The sequence below is a fragment of the Staurois parvus genome, unplaced genomic scaffold (assembly GCF_062004578.1).
Source record: "Staurois parvus isolate SC_StPar_1 unplaced genomic scaffold, SC_StPar_1.0 ptg001313l, whole genome shotgun sequence".
NCBI classification, from domain to species: Eukaryota; Metazoa; Chordata; class Amphibia; order Anura; family Ranidae; genus Staurois; species Staurois parvus.
In genome coordinates, this window is record NW_028319109.1 from 549,197 (window position 1) to 567,392 (window position 18,196).

The 18,196-nt window shown below is 48.6% G+C and overlaps 2 protein-coding genes across 4 annotated transcripts in view; one reads left to right on the forward strand and one right to left on the reverse strand.

Moving 5' to 3' along the window:
* CCDC40 (coiled-coil domain 40 molecular ruler complex subunit) overlaps positions 1 to 18,196 on the forward strand; it is a 571,335-nt gene that overhangs the window by 433,168 nt on the left and 119,971 nt on the right. The window lies entirely within an intron of this gene.
* On the reverse strand, positions 10,698 to 16,767 carry LOC149437116 (uncharacterized). Its single transcript, XM_089661109.1, has 2 exons — positions 13,742 to 16,767; positions 10,698 to 13,448 (listed from the first exon to the last, which is right to left on the reverse strand). Exon 1 carries the CDS (start codon positions 15,859 to 15,861, stop codon positions 14,152 to 14,154), a length of 1,710 nt encoding a protein of 569 aa, XP_089517235.1. The 5' UTR covers positions 15,862 to 16,767; the 3' UTR covers positions 10,698 to 13,448; positions 13,742 to 14,151.

Genomic DNA, 18,196 nt, shown 5'->3' on the forward strand with positions numbered 1-18,196 from the left:
CCAACCAGGGACCTACAGGCATGGCTAAAAATATTGGGACCCCTGTATTTCTGTCAGATAATGCACTACTTCACACAGAAAATTGTTGCAATTACAAATGTTTAAGAATTCTCATGTTTATTTCTTTTGTTATTGTTGGTATGATACAAGAAAGTGGAGAAACAAAAAGCCAAATCTGACACATTCCACGCAAAACCGCAAAAATGGACTGGATAAAATTATTGGCACCTTCTCAAAATTGTAACAAATCTGTGATGCTCCTGTAATTTGTAATTACACTCACCTGTATTAATTAACAGGTGCTGACAATATAGAAATCATACCAGCATCTAGTTAAAATAGTGAAAAACTGACTCAAACTTTTTGTTGTGTGTCTCTGTGTGCCGCATGGAGAAGTGAAAGAGCAGCAAAGAATTGTCTGAGGATTTGAGAACAATTGTGGAAAAACATGGACAATATCAAGGTTACAAGTCCATCTCCAGAGATCCTAATGCTCCTGTATCCACTGTGCACAACATTGTCAAGAAGTTTACAGCCCCTGGCACTGTAGCTAATCTCCCTGGACGTGGATGAAAGAGAAAACTTGATTAACCACTTCCATACAGGGCACTTTTACCCCCTTCCTGCCCAGGCCAATTTTCACCTTTTAGTGCTGTTTCACTTTGAATGACAATTGCACGGTCATGCAACATTGTACCCATATGAAATTTGTATCATTTTTTTCCCACAAATAGAGCTTTCCTTTGGTGGTAATTAATCACCCCTGGATTTTTTATGTTTTGCACTATAAACAAAAAAAGACCGAAAATTTAGAAAATAATAAGGTTTTCTTTGTTTTTAATATAAAATTTAGCAAATAAGTAATTTTTCTTCATAAATGTAGGCAAAACTGTATACTGCTACATAACTTTGTTAAAACAAACCCAAATCAGTGTATATTATCTAGTCTGTGTGAAAGATATAGAGTCTACAAGCTATGGCACCAATCATTGCAAATTTATCACACCTGAAACACCAATGACCTATTTCATTTCTTGAGGCCCTAACATGCTAGGAAAGTACAAATAGACCCCAAAGGACCCCTTTTTGGAAAATAGACAGTCCAAAGTATTTAGTAAAAGACATGGTGAGTGTGACGGGAGTGACTTTTGTGGGTGGGGGGACCCCTGTATCAGCTCCCCAGATTCCTCTTATGTGTAACCCACCCTGTGCCTGTTAGGGGTACAGGGTGGTCTGTCCTGATATTGTGGAGACATGTATAGGTGGGGTGGGGGGTTGTCCATTGTTCACTGCCAAATAGCCCCCAAAAGACAGCTTTTTGGAAAATAGACAGTCCAAAGTATTTAGTAAAAGACATAGTGAATTTTTTTAAGTTGTAATTTTGTAAAATGTGGAAAGAAAAATGAAAACTCTTTTTTTTCACACAAAGTTGTCAATTTATAAGATATTTCTAACACACAGCATGTACATACCAAGAATTGTGCCCCAAAATGCATTCTGCTACTCTTTCTGAGTATGGCAATACCACATGTGTGAGATTTGCCACAGCCTGGCCAGATACAGAGACCCAGCATCCAAGTAGCACCTTCAAGCATTCTAGGAACATAAATGGGGTATAAATTACACATCTAATTTCCTGACTACCTATCACAGTTTTGAAGGCCCTGGAGCACCAGGACGATGGAAACACCCACAAAATGACCCCATGTTGGAAAGCAAACATCCCAAGGTATATTCTATCAGGCATAATTAGTCTTTTGAACATGTTATTTTTTTCCAAAAGCTTTTAGAAAATGTGGAAAGAAAAATGAAAACTATATTTTTTCACAATTTATAAGATATTTCTAACACACAGCATGTACGTACCAAGAATTATGCCCCAAAATGCATTCTGCTACTCCTTCTAAGTATGGCGATACCACATGTGTGAGAATTTTCCGCAGCTTGGCCACATAAAGAGACCCAACATCCAAGTAGCACCTTCACGCATACTAGGAGCATAAAAGGGGAATCAATTACACATCTAATTTTCTGACTAGCTATCACAGTTTTGAAGGCAACAGGATAATGGAAAAACAAACAAAATTACCACATTTTGGAAAGAAAACACTCCAAAATATATTCTTTGAGGCATAGTGAGTCTTTTGAACATGTAATTTGTTTCCACACGTTTTTGGAAAATGTGGAAAGAAAATGAAAAAATATTTTTTTTACACAAAGTTGTCAATTTATAGGACATTTCTTCTATACAATGAAAATACATTTTGTGACTCCTCCTGAACATGACAATACCACATGTGAGACTTTTTCACAGCCTAGCTGAAGAAAGGATATGCAAAAGATTACCTGTGGTTTTAGGAGAGCATTGGACCAGGAAGCAGGTGTCAAGGTCCTACCTTTTCCCTGAGGTTATGTTACTCCATGTGCTGGCGTCCATCTTGGATTCTGCTGTGCATGGTGGGAATCCTTTTATGCCTTCAGGTCTCTGAGGTCCATCCCCCAGAGGGGCGTGGCTGATGACATATAATCCTGTGGCCCGCACATGCTCTTTGCACTTGTGTCTTATGTCTTTGTGTTGCTATTACTCTGTTCTGACTCTCGTGACTCTCCTGGTATCTGATTCGGCTTGTGACTTGACTATTCTTTGTATTCTCCTTTGATCTGACCCTCTGTTGCTGAACCCGGCTCGTGACCTGTGATTCTCGTCTGCTGTCCTGTACTGTTTTGTCCTGTTGTTGTTGACCCCGGCCTGTCTGACTACTCTTTTGTCTCTTCCACCAGCTACACGCCATTGGCGGCGGCCATTACCGCAGCTGAGGTGTCTCGGGGGCCGCGACCTGGTTCCTGGCTGCGTCAAGTCCATCCCCACCATCAGGGGCCCTGGTGAAGGGCAGCCTGGGACTTAGACTCCGCGCCCTGAGGGACTTCGGTCTGTGGGTGGTGGTTGTCGTCAGCCAGTGCATTAGATTGTTAGGCCTGCCTGTCCGTTCCTCGGCTCCTGCCTTGACATTACACAAGTGCCATGAACCCTGACGGTGCAGGTACGCCTTGGCTCCCAATGCTAGTCGCCAGACTCGATCAACAGGATCACCTGTTGGATCAGTTCGCTCAGGCGTTGCAAACTCTGCTTGCACGCACTGCACACCTTGCTCCTGGTACTATTAGGCCGGTAGTCACTCCGGTGGTCTCTTCCGCTGCTTCTCCGCCTATTGCGTCCACCACCTCGGCGGCTGCATCAGCGGCACCCAGAGGTATGACTGGTTCTGCCCCTCTTCCACAGCTCTTTGGGGGTGAGCCGAGTCAGTGTCGTGGGTTCCTCAACCAGGTGGGTATTTATTTTGAATTAATACCCCACGCCTTTCCGTCTGAGAGGTCAAAGGTTGGGTTCCTAATTTCACTACTCTCAGACAAGGCCTTGGCCTGGGCTAATCCCTTATGGGAGAGGAACGACCCGGTGATTCAAGATTTTTCTGGTTTTGTTGATGCCTTCCGTAGGGTATTCGACGTACCGGCTCGTTCCGCCTCGGCAGCCAAGCTGCTCATGACCATGCATCAGGGTTCACGGACCATGGCCGAGTACGCCATAGAGTTTCGTACCCTGGCGGCAGAGGTCGGTTGGAACAATGAGGCTCTGGTGGCTGCGTTTTCCCATGGTCTTTCTGACACATTGAAGGACAAGATTGCAGCTAAGGAACTGCCTGTGGTGTTGGAGGAGCTCATCTCTTTCCTGATCCTGATTGACACCAGGCTCAGGGAGAGGCCTTCACTCAAGGAACGCCTGCGGAGGCCTTCCAATCGACTGGCACCTGCGTTTTCTGTCCCACCCGTTCCTCCCTCTGCTCTCACGCCTCCTGGGGATAGATTGTCTGGTGGTGAGCCCATGCAGCTGGGGTTTGCTCGCCTTTCCGAGGGAGAGCGGGCCGCTCGGCGTCGGGAGGGTCGCTGCCTGTACTGTGGTCTTGGTGGGCACTTTCGGCAGTCCTGTCCGTCCGGGAAATGCTCGCACCTGAGATCCTGTCGGGGACAGATCTTGGGTGGAGTCTCCTCGTCCCCGGCGTTCCACAAAGATAAACCACTGATCACCGTTGTCCTCTCTTGGGCGGAGGGCTCGGTGACGGCCCAGGCGTTGGTAGATTCTGGGGCCGGCGGGTTGTTTATGGACAGCTCGTTTGCTGCCCAGCACTCCATTCCCCTGCAGGCTCGAGTTACCCCATTGGTTCTCGAGGCGATAGATGGCAGGCCCCTGCAACCACCGCAGGTTACCCACGAGACTATGCCAGTTGAAGTAGCTATTGGGGCTGTTCACAGGGAGTTGGCCTGTTTCCAGGTGATTTCTTCTCCGCACTATTCGGTGGTTTTGGGGTATCCCTGGCTCCAGATGCACAATCCAACCTTCAATTGGCAAACAGCCGAGATTCTCTCGTGGTCTCCACAGTGTGGGGCCGGGTGCATCCGTGGGCCGGTTAAGGTGCTGTGTGCCTCCTCGGACTCTGCGTTGCCCACTGATAATGGGGAGTACCAGGACGTGTTTGATAAGGTACGCGCTGGGGCCTTACCTGCTCATCGTCCTTACGACTGCGCCATATCCTTGCAACCCGGTGCCACTCCTCCGCGTGGCAGGGTGTATCCTCTCTCGGTTGCGGAGAATAAGGCCATGGAGGAGTACGTTGCGGATGCGCTTTCCCGGGGGCACATTCCTAAGTCTACTTCCCCAGCAGGAGCGGGCTTTTTCTTTGTAAAGAAGAAGGGTGGTGAATTGAGGCCCTGTATCGATTATAGGGGTCTTAATCGAATCACCACTAAGAATGCCTACCCGATTCCCTTGATTACTGAGTTGTTCGACCGCCTTAAGGGGGCAACAGTCTTTACCAAACTTGACCTTAGGGCGGCATACAACCTCGTACGGATCAAACAGGGGGATGAGTTGAAGACCGCGTTTAACACCAGAACCAGTCACTACGAATACCTGGTGATGCCCTTCGGGTTGTGTAACGCGCCCGCAGTTTTTCAGGAATTCATAAATGATGTCCTTCGTGACTTGTTGCAGCAGTGCGTGGTAGTTTACTTGGATGACATCCTGGTTTACTCTGCCTCCATGGAGTCCCATATCCAGGATGTCAAGCAGGTGCTGCAACGATTACGTGAGAACAAACTTTTTTGTAAACTTGAGAAGTGCGAATTCCATCGATCCCAAGTTGCCTTTTTAGGCTACATCATTTCTGCGGTGGGATTCTCCATGGACCCTCAGAAGGTTTCGGCGGTTCTGCAGTGGCCTCGTCCCAATGGTCTTCGGCCCATTCAGCGCTTTTTGGGTTTTGCCAACTACTATCGGAAGTTCATCAGGAACTTCTCCACGCTGGCAAAGCCTCTCTCAGACCTAACCAAGAAGGGCAGTAATCCTCACGAGTGGCCATCCGAGGCCATCGTAGCTTTCGAGGCTCTGAAATCCGCCTTCGCGTCGGCTCCGATACTGTCTCATCCCAATCCTGGATTGCCCTTCGTCCTTGAGGTTGATGCATCCGAGACGGGAGTAGGCGCTCTCCTGTCTCAACGTCGGTCGCCCGATGGACCCCTACTTCCCTGTGGGTTCTACTCCAGGAAGCTTTCTTCTGCAGAGTGCAACTACCAGATTGGAGATAGGGAGTTGTTGGCAATCATTCTGGCTCTCAAGGAATGGAGGCACCTGCTCGAGGGCTCCGCGGTTCCGGTCCTCATTCTTACCGATCATAAGAACCTGACTTATCTTTCGGAGGCCAAAAGATTGACACCCCGCCAGGCCAGATGGGCTCTGTTCTTGTCACGCTTCAACTATGTGGTTTCATATTTGCCTGGTTCCAAGAATGTCAGGGCTGACGCGTTATCACGGCAATACTCTGAGTTGTCAAGGGAAGACTCTGAGCCAATCTCAGTTATTCCTCCAGATCAGATCCTGGCTGCCATTCGCACCAGTCTGACCTCTCCTCTTGGGGAGCAGATTTTGGCGGCTCAATCTGATGCTCCTCCCGGGAAGCCGGAGGGTAGATGTTTTGTACCCGAGGGATTGCGCACCCGCCTGCTGCGTACCTACCATAACGCCAAAACTGCCGGGCATCCGGGGAAGAACCAGCTGTGTTGGGTCGTCTCTTGCTTATTCTGGTGGCCAACCCTCCGTGCCGACATTGCCTCTTATGTAGCGGCATGTTCGATCTGTGCCCAGAATAAGTCTCCACGGCATCTCCCTTTGGGTCTTCTGCAGCCCATTCCCAATGGGGAGCGTCCTTGGTCACACCTAGGTATGGACTTTATTGTAGACCTCCCGGTTTCTCGGGGTCATACGGTCATCCTCATGATCGTCGAGCGGTTTTCCAAGATGTGCCATTGCATTCCACTCAGGAAATTACCAACAGCGCAAGAACTGGCCACGGTCTTTTCCAGGGAGATTTTTCGCCTGCATGGGTTGCCTAAGGTGATTGTCTCGGACCGCAGGAGTCAGTTCGTGTCCAGATTCTGGCGCGCCTTCTGCTCCCAGTTGGGTATTAGTCTCTCCTTTTCCTCAGCCTACCACCCGCAGTCCAATGGGGCTGCGGAGCGTTCCAATCAGGCCTTAGAACAATTCCTTCGGTGCTATATTTCAGACGATCAGGACGATTGGGCCGATCTCCTGCCTTGGGCAGAGTTTGCCAGGAACTTGGCGGTCAACTCCTCCTCCGGGATGTCTCCCTTCATGGCCAACTATGGGTTCCAACCCGCGGTATTACCTGAGAGGTTCTCACCACAGGACATTCCGGCTGTGGAGGACCATCTTGCTGCACTGCGTTCTTCATGGGGGCAGATCCAGAGGGCCTTGAGGGACTCAGCTCAGCGCCAGAAGTTCCAGGCTGATCGCAGACGGTTGCCCGCTCCTTCATACCAGGTCGGCGATCGGGTGTGGTTGTCTACTCGCAACCTCAATCTTTGGGTGCCCACACCCAAACTAGCTCCCTGTTTTGTCGGTCCTTTCCGCATTCTCCGCAAAGTGAATCCGGTGGCCTATGCCCTTGCCCTTCCTTCTGGGATGCAGATCTCCAATATCTTTCATGTTTCCCTGTTGAAACCTCTGATCTGCAATCGCTTCACTACCTCTCTGCCTCGGCCCCGTCCTGTCCGGGTTGACAGTCATGAGGAGTATGAGGTGAGCCGGATCCTGGACTCTCGATTGGTGCATGGTCGATTACAGTTCCTGGTTCATTGGCGCGGTTATGGTCCTGAGGAGCGTTCCTGGGTTTCTTCCACGGATGTCCATGCTCCTGCGCTTTTCATACCCGCTTTCCTCAGAAACCTTTTGTTGAGCCGCGGAGGGGGAGGGGCCCTTGAGGAGGAGGTACTGTCAAGGTCCTACCTTTTCCCTGAGGTTATGTTACTCCATGTGCTGGCGTCCATCTTGGATTCTGCTGTGCATGGTGGGAATCCTTTTATGCCTTCAGGTCTCTGAGGTCCATCCCCCAGAGGGGCGTGGCTGATGACATATAAGCCTGTGGCCCGCACATGCTCTTTGCACTTGTGTCTTGTGTCTTTGTGTTGTTATTACTCTGTTCTGACTCTCGTGACTCTCCTGGTATCTGATTCGGCTTGTGACTTGACTATTCTTTCTATTCTCCTTTGATCTGACCCTCTGTTGCTGAACCCGGCTCGTGACCTGTGATTCTCGTCTGCTGTCCTGTACTGTTTTGTCCTGTTGTTGTTGACCCCGGCCTGTCTGACTACTCTTTTGTCTCTTCCACCAGCTACACGCCATTGGCGGCGGCCATTACCGCAGCTGAGGTGTCTCGGGGGCCGCGACCTGGTTCCTGGCTGCGTCAAGTCCATCCCCACCATCAGGGGCCCTGGTGAAGGGCAGCCTGGGACTTAGACTCCGCGCCCTGAGGGACTTCGGTCTGTGGGTGGTGGTTGTCGTCAGCCAGTGCGTTACATTGTTAGGCCTGCCTGTCCGTTCCTCGGCTCCTGCCCTGACAGCAGGCAACTGTTAGGGATCCGGGTATGACCAAAAATGTGTGAACTGACACAGGGAAACGCAGACTTCAGGTATAGTGTGAATAAGACAATTTATTAAGACTAAACAAAACATAGACGCAGTGCAAGACTAAACAACAACACAGTGCAAACAAACCAACCCAAACCTCCAACAGATAACAATAGAAACAATACTAAGCGTAGTTGGGCAGGCCGGGTCGGTAGCAAACAGGCAGGCAGGGCACAAGGAGCAGGCGGAAGAGTAGTCAGGAATAGCCGAGATCAGGACAGGCGGAGTTCATGCAGAGTCAGGGATCGAAGCAGAATCTGGATCCGGCAGAAAGCAGACAGGATGCAGGTACAGGGGCCCATGGGAAACATACACCAAGGCCCTGATCACAGACCTGGCCATTCCTTAAATACACCTGTTGTAATCAGCTTTAGGTGATGGCTCATTGCAGGAGTGAGCCTCTGGTTGCTGAGAGCACCTGCTGGCCAGCCCTGGTACTGCAGCCCACAAGGCAGGTGAGTCCCACCACCACTGGCAAGTCCATTCCTGACAGCAACAGCCACAGGATTCATTCAGGCAGCAGGCAGGAATATGGTGGATAAACAAGCCAGGGTTAGAACAGGCAGCAAGCTGAGATCCAGGCAGAAGGCAGAAACATGGTCCATAAAAAGTCCAGGGTCAGTACAGACTGCAGGCAGAGATATGGTCAGCACAGCCAAAGTATTGGTCCAGGCAGCAGCAGGAACATGGTCTGAAAAAGTCTTGGGTCAGTACAGGTAGCAAAAGGAGATATGGTCAGCAAAGCCAAAGTGTTGATCCAGGCAACAGGCAGGAACATGGTCCATAAGAAGTCCTAGGTCAGTACAGGCAGCAAGCAGAGAAATGATTAGCACAGCCAAAGTATTGGTCCAGGCAGCAGGCAGAAACATGATCCGAAAAAGTCTTGGGTCAGTACAGGTAGCAAGAGGAGATCTGGTCAGCACAGCCAAAGTATTGGTCCAGGCAACAGGCAAGAACTTGGTCCATAAAATGTCCTGGGTCAATGCAGGCAGAGATATGATCATAACAAAGTATTGGTCAAGGCAGCAGGCAGGAACATCAGGCTTAGGGCCTTGGTCAGGTAGGACCGGGGCACAGAGGTAGAGGCTTCGTCCCACCCAATCTGTTTGAAGCCTCCGGACAAACAGACCTTGTTCCACTCAGATATGTGAGGCCCCTGTGTTATTTTGAATCCCACTACTGCAGTAGCAGGGCAAAAGATCAATCCAAGCAGCAGGCAAAAAACATTGTCGATTTAACAGGCAGAGGTCAGTCCAGGAAGAAGGCATAAATGTGGTTGATAATCCAGATGGCAGGCAGAAGCATAGTTGATAAACAGGCCATGGTCAGTTCCGGTGGAAGGCAGAAAAGTGGTTTAGAAGTAATTCCGACAGCAAGCAGAGGCATTGTCGGTAAACAGGCCAGGGTCAGTTAAGGTGGAAGGCAGAGGCATGGTCAATCAAGGTAGCAGGCAAAAGATCAGCACAGATAATAAAAATGGGGAAATTGCAGGCTGTTAAAAATAAGGGGAACTAATATCTTACTAACGTGTGATAACGTCTGAAGCAGTCTCCGATGCATAGGCCTGGTTGGGAGGGACATTGAGGACAATGAAAACTGGTGTCTCTCCTCTGTTGCATACCTTACATTTTTTTGTGTCACCTTCCTGTTTCTGATGGTGGAATACTCTCAGGGAAATGGTGTTCATGAAGTCTGCTAACACAATTGGTGCAAATTGGTTTGTGGTGGAGATCCTTGCTCATAGATTAGGGCAGTGATGACATCTTCTATAAATCTGAGGAAGGTGGTAGGTCTTTTCATTGATTTTTGATAGGTTATTTTTGCATTGTAAATGGCCATGTGGAAAAAGTATATTGCAACTTTTTTCTGCCAGTAGAGGGATTTCCTTGTTGATAAGTATGGCTGCAGCATCTGATCGTTTAAATCCACCCCCCCCCCCCCCATGGATTGATTATAATTGTGGATACACTCTGGCTTTTGGATGGGATCCTGTCTTCTATGAATTTCCACCATGGTGTCATTATGGATAGTGGACAGGGCATAAACATCTCTCCTATCACTCCACTTCACGGTCAACGCTTCCTCGTTCCTCAGACTTGCAGATTCCCCTCTTTGTAGAATTGTGTTCACTAAATTTTGTGGGAAGCCCTTCGTGTTTGTTTGAGTGGTACCGCAGGCCATCATTTTCTCAAGATACAGGTGGCAGAAAAGGGGCAGGCTTGTGTAATAATTGTGTAGGTAGATGTGATACCCCTTTTGGAAAAGTAGAAAGGCCAGGTTCCGATTTTTCCACTTGTGCCAATGTAGGTTGGGCCCCCCGGGGTCTGGAGCTTGGAGTCTTTGCCTTCATACACACGAAAGGCATGCACATATTCCGTGGCACTTTCACAGAGCTTGTTGAGCTTCAGTCCATACCTGGCCCTTTTACTGGAAATATATTGCTTGAATCTGTCTTGGAAATTCGCTTTAACGAATTTCTCCTTACCGTGAGTACTCACAGTTGGATGCGCAGAAATCCCCCATAAAGCTGTGCGAATCTCGCTTACCACGACTGCAGCCAAACTACACGATTCCTGCCCATCCAAATACTTTGGTTCTGTTGAATTTGTGGGTGATTGGAGCTCCGTTACCCTAGAATGATCACACGACACTCTAAGGCTGGTTGCAATCCACATAAGGGCTGATTTTAGACCCAGCTCTCTGTTTTATTAAAAATACACACATGCCCCCCACATGAATAAAGTCAATCCCTCCCACCGAACAATGCAATGGGGATTGCCTATACAGAGGATGTACATTCCAATTGGAGCATAGCCTTTGCTATTATCTATCACTGGTCCTCCCCCATGAGTCTTCTGAGGTCAGCAGACTTCCTCCCCTTCCCCCCTATGAGCCATCTGAGGTCATATTTCCTGTCCTACTAGCTTCTATTGGTATGCAAAATTCTCTGCACAAGCGCTCCCTAAAAATATCAGTCTGTACCTGGATGGGCCCGATACGATCTTTATTAAAACACATCCATCCGAGATACAGTTCAGATTAGTAATGGGTTGTAAGATATGCATAAGCCTACACACGGAGTTCACACCGCTTGCGCATTGCGTTATGAAGCCCACGTGGTACCATGCTGCTGATATGCGGATACAGGCCCACGGTCTACTGACAGCAGCATTCGCATGGAATGCCGTGGTGGTATACACGCCGGTCTATAAGCGCAGATCTGCCATCTCATCCATTACCAAGCTGAGTACTGTAATACATACATTGTACATGCGCATGGCCCAATTGCAGCCTTCAGAGCTTTAATTAAGCCACACGAGAGACATATGAATAACACGAATATATGACACATTTAAAGTTCGACCAATAATACAAAATTTCCATGACATTCCCTCCTGTTTTATCATATTCTCCTCGTGTCCCTTCTTGATCTTCTTCAGCTTGATGGGTGTAGTCTCAAACTTCAAAGAGTTCCTGTAGTTGTCCCTGAGAATAAAGCTCCACGGGGTACCTGAAACAACAAGACCCGACGCAGACTCGACGCAAACAGGCTTGATTGAAGCGATGATCCTCAAGAGCGTTGGAACCTTCACTACAGGAAGGCTCTTGCAAAAACCACAAACAGACTTGTGGTATGAATAAAGCTTGTGATCCCACGGTGGTCTGGGGAGATCCAGCAGCAGATTCTCAAATTGCCCCTGCAGACGGGGCCACACAAGGCTGGTCTCGACCCAGACAGTTTTCCAAATCGCAGACACAAACAATGATGAGGCTTGAAGCTTGCTTGAAGGTCTTGGAGAATGTGGTCTTCAGAGAGATAAATTAGAGGGAAGCCAGGACGTAATCTGTAGAGAAGGTGGTTGGTTGGTGAGGTCTTCCCCCGATCAGTGGTTGGAGTGGGATCCCCGGAGCGGGCATGGAGATGTGGTCGTCTGCCCGAGCTTGGCTTACACGGTCGATGAGGCAACAGGAACATCTCACCGCGGCATATAAAAGGCAGATGAAAAAGAGAAGCATCAGGATATACACTCCCACTTCCTTCAACCAAGATCCGATGGAGAACAGGAAATCTCCCAATCCTCCCAAACCCTTGAACGGATTCCAACCCTCACTAGCTATAGCTCTAGCTTTTCCCTGTAGTTCACTAACTTTGTCCATATGGGCCTGGACCTTGTCATCGGTGTCTTCTATCCAAGTACAACAATCCTCTCCGATGAACTCACAGAACCCCCCTTTGGCGGCTAAAAGATAATCAAGGGCCATCTTCTCCTGAAGCACTAAAATTCCCATCTGCCGTTGTTCTTGGGCAATTTCTCTGACAGCCTCTACGGTCTCGTTAAACATACTATCCACGATGACAGAAAAATTGTTCAGGCGCTTCATAAGTTCTATTCCCCATCCTGTCCATGAGGGGAACCAAGCCCATGCCTGGTCGCCCTCAGAGAACAGTTCCCTGCGAACTCTCCCTGCCATCCTTACCTTCTTGTGGACCATCAACTCTTCATGGTCCATCACTACATAGGATGCGGGGACTAGCTTTATGAGGGCACACGAACCTTTCGCGTTCTGGGGGAATGTTCTATAGGCTGCCGAACCACACAGAAAATAGTATGGACCTGTCAGAGCAGAACAGGAGGAGTTCCTCGTTCGGCCTCTGGCACTGAGCAACAGTTGCACAGACTGGGGGATTGCTCCCTCAGTCTGCACATCACATCCGTCCTTCCAACACACGTGGTCTGGTCGGTCAGTGTGGTTACTCAGAAGGGAAGTCTGGTTAGTCAGATTGACAGTTATACCTCCCTCACAGGTGGTAGTCCCAACAAACTTGTTACTTGTGCCAAAGCTGATGTTAAAGCACACCTGAGGGCTGCCTAGCTGCCCAGTTACCCATAATGGACTGGTGAGGGCCCTACAGGAGCTAGAGCTAATATTGGTGCTGAAACTGATGTTACCTGCTAAAAATGTGTCATTAAGTTCTACCGACAAATGTCTACGTGGGGGCTGACCAGGGGTCCCTTGCTTTTTCATGCCGACGCGGATGTCATATAGGGCATGAACAGCGGCCATTGCGGACATGTGATGACTGGGTGGGGGCTTAGAGCATACCCAACAGTTGGTTTTGTTGGCGGTTCTGGCTAAACGCAGGTGCATTTTAAATAAAAGGTTGGGGTATCTGCCATCTTTTCCTCCGTTCACACACATGTAAGACATACAAACAAAAAGAAAAAGGAAAATGACACCCCTCATTCTCTGGTGTAGCTGAGAAGCTTCTTGCAGTGGCTTGCGTGCACCCAGTTGTCTCGTCCCTCGAGCTTGAGTGAGGTAGGTGTCGTCAGCTGGACTTGGTATGGTCCGGTGAACCGTGGCTCGAGTCCGGTTCTTTGATGTTTCTTTAGGACGACCCAATCACCTGGCTCAATAGAAAGAACACCTGTTATTGTATTTGGATCGGGGAGCGATTCGCGAACCCGATGGTGTATCTTCTGCAGCTCCCGTTGCAGAGATTGCACATAACCTGTAAGCTGTGAATGCAAAGACGACAACTGTTGAGGAAAGTACAACCCTGTTTTGGGAGGTCCCCCAAACAACACCTCGTAGGGTGACAGCCCATGTGGTTGCCGAGGGGCATTCCGGATGGAATAGGGGGCAATGGGGAGACACTCAGGCCAAGGTTTTTGGGTATCGGAAGACGTTCAACCTTACCGCTACTCTCGGGGTGATATGGGGTGTGTCGCCGCTGACTCCAGTTCCACCAAAGAGATGCAGTCGTGTCCTTTGGAAGAGAGATTAGTAGTGGACAAAGAAGACATGTTAGCAGAAGAGGTGTTAGTATTGTTAGTCGTGTTGCAAAATTCAGCACTGTCATTGCTGTCCTCCCCCCCTTCTCATCTTCCAACACAGGAAGAAGAGAAGCTGGGTTAAGAATAGTGCATCGTTTGATAGTGAGGTTAGTAGGGGTTAGGAGGGTTTTCCCCTGAGAGGGGTACCTTGCCTTGGATGTCCTGTTTTCGCAGGACCGTTCTTGCTGCACTGGTGTCGGTGAGGCAAGGGAGGGGATATTTTAATTCCTCTAGAAAAAGATGGATCTGGGCCGACACCGATTTGTCAACTTCCTATGAGAATTCATAGGAGTTACTTACCATGGTGGTCATAGGGGCGGAGGACTCATCAGGAATGAACTGCCACCGACCTTTAGGTAATTGGGGACAGCTCCTCCTCATGTGCCCCGTTTGGTGGCACTGGAAGCACCTGGGTGGGGGCCTATTCTTCCTGTGACCCAGATCCCTTGGTTTTTCGTGTGGGGTCTGGGACATAAGAACTTTGGCCTTGTCTTGTTTTCTTCTATCCATTTCCCTCTCTATTGCCGCAAGAGTGGAAAGGATAGCAGGGATAGACATCTCATTATATTCGGGTCGGGCCAGAACCAGCCTTTCCCGAATTTTAGTATCGATGCCTTCCAAAAATTTGGCCCGCAACAGAATGTGCGTCGCGGTCACCTTTACCCCTTCAGTTGGAGCATCAGGTCCAACTTCCAGATCCGCATCCAGTGCCGTCTGCTTGAGACGGCGCCAGAAGCAGGCGCTTTCCTCATTAGGACCCTGGGTGAGCTTCATCATGTCCGTAGTAGAGGTAGCACCATACATTTCTGGAAGCTTTGCCTTTAGCTGTGTACAGAACTCTTTGCCCCCTGAAGTCATCTCCTCATGCGTGGTTATAGAGCACCCTGCAATCACTGTACTGGCCACTTCCATGCCCACCTTTGCCCGTAGGATCTGTGCACAATCTGACCCGCTCATACCATAGCTGAACTGGTTTTGTCCAAACATTCGAGCAAATCCTCTCGGATTGACTCGATAGTCCGGGAGCTCAGCCAGAATAGTGCGGATCTCTGCCGGGGTGAAGGGGACATGCCAAACTACCCGTTCCCCTAAAGTCCGTTCCCCCCGTGCATTGGGAGGACCTTCAAATTGCTGCACCCTGACTGGATAGGCCTCGGTCCGGGAAGAGTGCAAGGGTTGACCCAGCATCATCGGTGGGCTTAGATTAACCACCTCGCTTACTGCACCTTCAGGTTTGAGGTCCCTCAGATCAGGGTATAGCTGGGGGGCAGGGGTCTGATCAGTGGTTCGTAGCGCTTTGATGCAATCCGCCCTGTTTTTTAACCGGGTGTCTATTCCCCTTGATTCACAGATAGTCTGCAAATCGGTTGTTGAGTAGGCTTCATAGTTGGAAACAGAAGGAGCTGGGGTGAAGCAGGGAGAAGGGAGAGGTAGAGGCAGAGGCTGAGGCATAGAGACAGAAGACACAGAAGGTATGTCAAGAGTGACGTCACTAACAGAAGAGACAGGTGCAGTTATACTTATCTCAGCCACTGTTGGTTGTTGGGGGACCCCAGCAGACCCTGATCCTGCCTGCCTTAGTAGAGTCAGCCCTGAAAGAGCTTCCTCCACCTCTGACACTGGATCCTCCTGTTTTATTCCCTCTGGAGGCCAGGTATACATCACCTGGTTCTTCCGGACAGACACCAGTTTATGTATGCCCTGCTTCCCTAATCGGATTGACCTGTGAAGCCATAGCTGTGCGATCTCTAGTTCTGACGCCTGCATCCGTGGTTCAAATTCAGAGATGAATTTTTCCCACCTCCATGCGTCAAATGTACCTTCCCGGGGAATTTCCCATCTGGTACCCTTCGACCATTTATTCCACCTTTTGAGGGGTTCTGTAGACTTCCCCCCCAAACTCACCTTCATCAGTTGTGCAGCTGTCCTTACCCTGAAGAGGGCTGGTTCCCCCTCTCTCTTCATGGACTGACTACTGCCCATCGTGACTAGTCACTGGTATATATCCCGCGTCCGGGTACCTGTTTACCCCCTGGAGCACTCGGTGGGATCCTACCGAGAGGCCTGATTCCACCACTTTCCCAGCACAGCGTAATTTATGTGATACTTATCGATCACCCGAAGCGCATCAAGTGGCGGTCAGACTGAGAGCACACCTCCCACTCCCACAGCGCAATTTGTGTGATCCTGACCACCCGAAGTGTTTGTGGTAACCAGGCTAAGTGTTATACTTACCTGGACCGCCCACTCGCACAGCGTAATTTATGTGGTTCTCATCACCCACTGTGTTTGGCAGGCCACACCGCACAATGATGAAAGTGGCTTTTCTCTCCCTGCACACAGTAGCTAACACAAGTCAAAACAAAAAGAGGGGTTCTTGGATGTTACTTAGGGGTCACTGGTTGGGCAGAAACCTGCTAACTGACCTTTAGGAAATTTGTGTAAAGAAAAAAACTTTCCTAATACACACAGAAAAACCCTTTTTCAACCTGAAAAACTGTTAAAAAGGACAAAGTGGATCCTTATGAAAAACACGGGACGTTTCACAGTAAAACAATTACACAGAGGTAAACCGAAAAACTGCGCCAAAAGTAACCTTGTTGCTGACGCAAAAATCACTCCTATCAGCACCGCTAAACGATCCACGTTATACACGCAATCTTTACTGCAACCACCTAGAACCGTTTACACAAAAAGTTTGCTGGACGTGAAACACGCGACACAGCAGCTTAAAACAAACCCGCTTTACAATAAGGAACTACTTTTAACAGGAAAAACACAAGATAAACATAATCACTATACAAGAAATCTATGTGCAAAAACCCAGACTACACCGCGCTCACTAAATGTGGAACACGTGAAGGGAAAACTCGCTTAATACACTTTAAATTGGCTGGCAATACGCAAATTTAAAGCTAAAAGCAAACAAATGAAACTGTAAAAAATTTGGATTAAAAACACAATATGGGTCAAATGCATATAGGAAACTTCATGCACATTGCATAGAGATTACTGCACATTTGGTAGCCAACAAAATGGCCACCAAACAAAAGGAGTCCATGTGGTTTAGTCAAGAAAATGACCCCCCACAGGGAAACACACGGCAGACTCTAGCCTCAAAATTGCCTCTTACATAAAACAGACTTTTAGACAGAACATACACTGGACAATTACACAACAATATGAAGTACACATACAACACAATTTGGGCACAATCACAGAACGGACATAAAACACCAACATATCACACTAACATGCACATGTAACAGAAAGGACCCCCTGCTGCATGCTTGCTGGGAGCAGTAGTACCACAAAACATTGTACAGACCACATAACACAGATCTTACAACAGTTAACAATTAACCTAAGCCTTTCAGCACTGTAATAATTACCTCACGTGGAGGGGGGTAGAGCAATCACCACAGTACCTACAGCCCACAAATACTTACCTAACACTATGCAACAACTTTTACCCACTAAAACATATACCCGTTTAATTTTTGGTTGGAAGATTTTTAAACTTGACCAAATCCAGCCAACCAAAACCCACCCCTCTGCTGCTCTCCGCAGAGACAAACCCTTGTCTTTCACCCACAAATCAAGAGTTTAGGACAAAAAACGAGGTCCTTGTTAAGCGGTATTTCTTGTTAGCTAACAGAGAGCGAAATCAGCCACACGAACACGCAAAAAGCGATCCTCTTAATGGCAGAGAGACCTGAAATGTGCCGGCATACTTTTTGCTAGTTCATGATAGTTCATTTCCCCCCCGTTCTTTGTTAGCTATGCAATAATACGCGTTAGTATCCACCAGGCTCGCCAAACTGTCTTGGAAATTCGCTTTAACGAATTTCTCCTTACCGTGAGTACTCGCAGTTGGATGCGCAGAAATCCCCCATAAAGCTGTGCGAATCTCGCTTACCACGACTGCAGCCAAACTACACGATTCCTGCCCATCCAAATACTTTGGTTCTGTTGAATTTGTGGGTGATTGGAGCTCCGTTACCCTAGAATGATCACACGACACTCTAAGGCTGGTTGCAATCCACATAAGGGCTGATTTTAGACCCAGCTCTCTGTTTTATTAAAAATACACACATGCCCCCCACATGAATAAAGTCAATCCCTCCCACCGAACAATGCAATGGGGATTGCCTATACAGAGGATGTACATTCCAATTGGAGCATAGCCTTTGCTATTATCTATCACTGGTCCTCCCCCATGAGTCTTCTGAGGTCAGCAGACTTCCTCCCCTTCCCCCCTATGAGCCATCTGAGGTCATATTTCCTGTCCTACTAGCTTCTATTGGTATGCAAAATT

Excerpts from the sequence above, each read along its gene's own strand:
- LOC149437116 (XM_089661109.1), bottom strand. The coding sequence starts at position 15,861 with ATGGGCAGTAGTCAGTCCATGAAGAGAGAGGGGGAACCAGCCCTCTTC.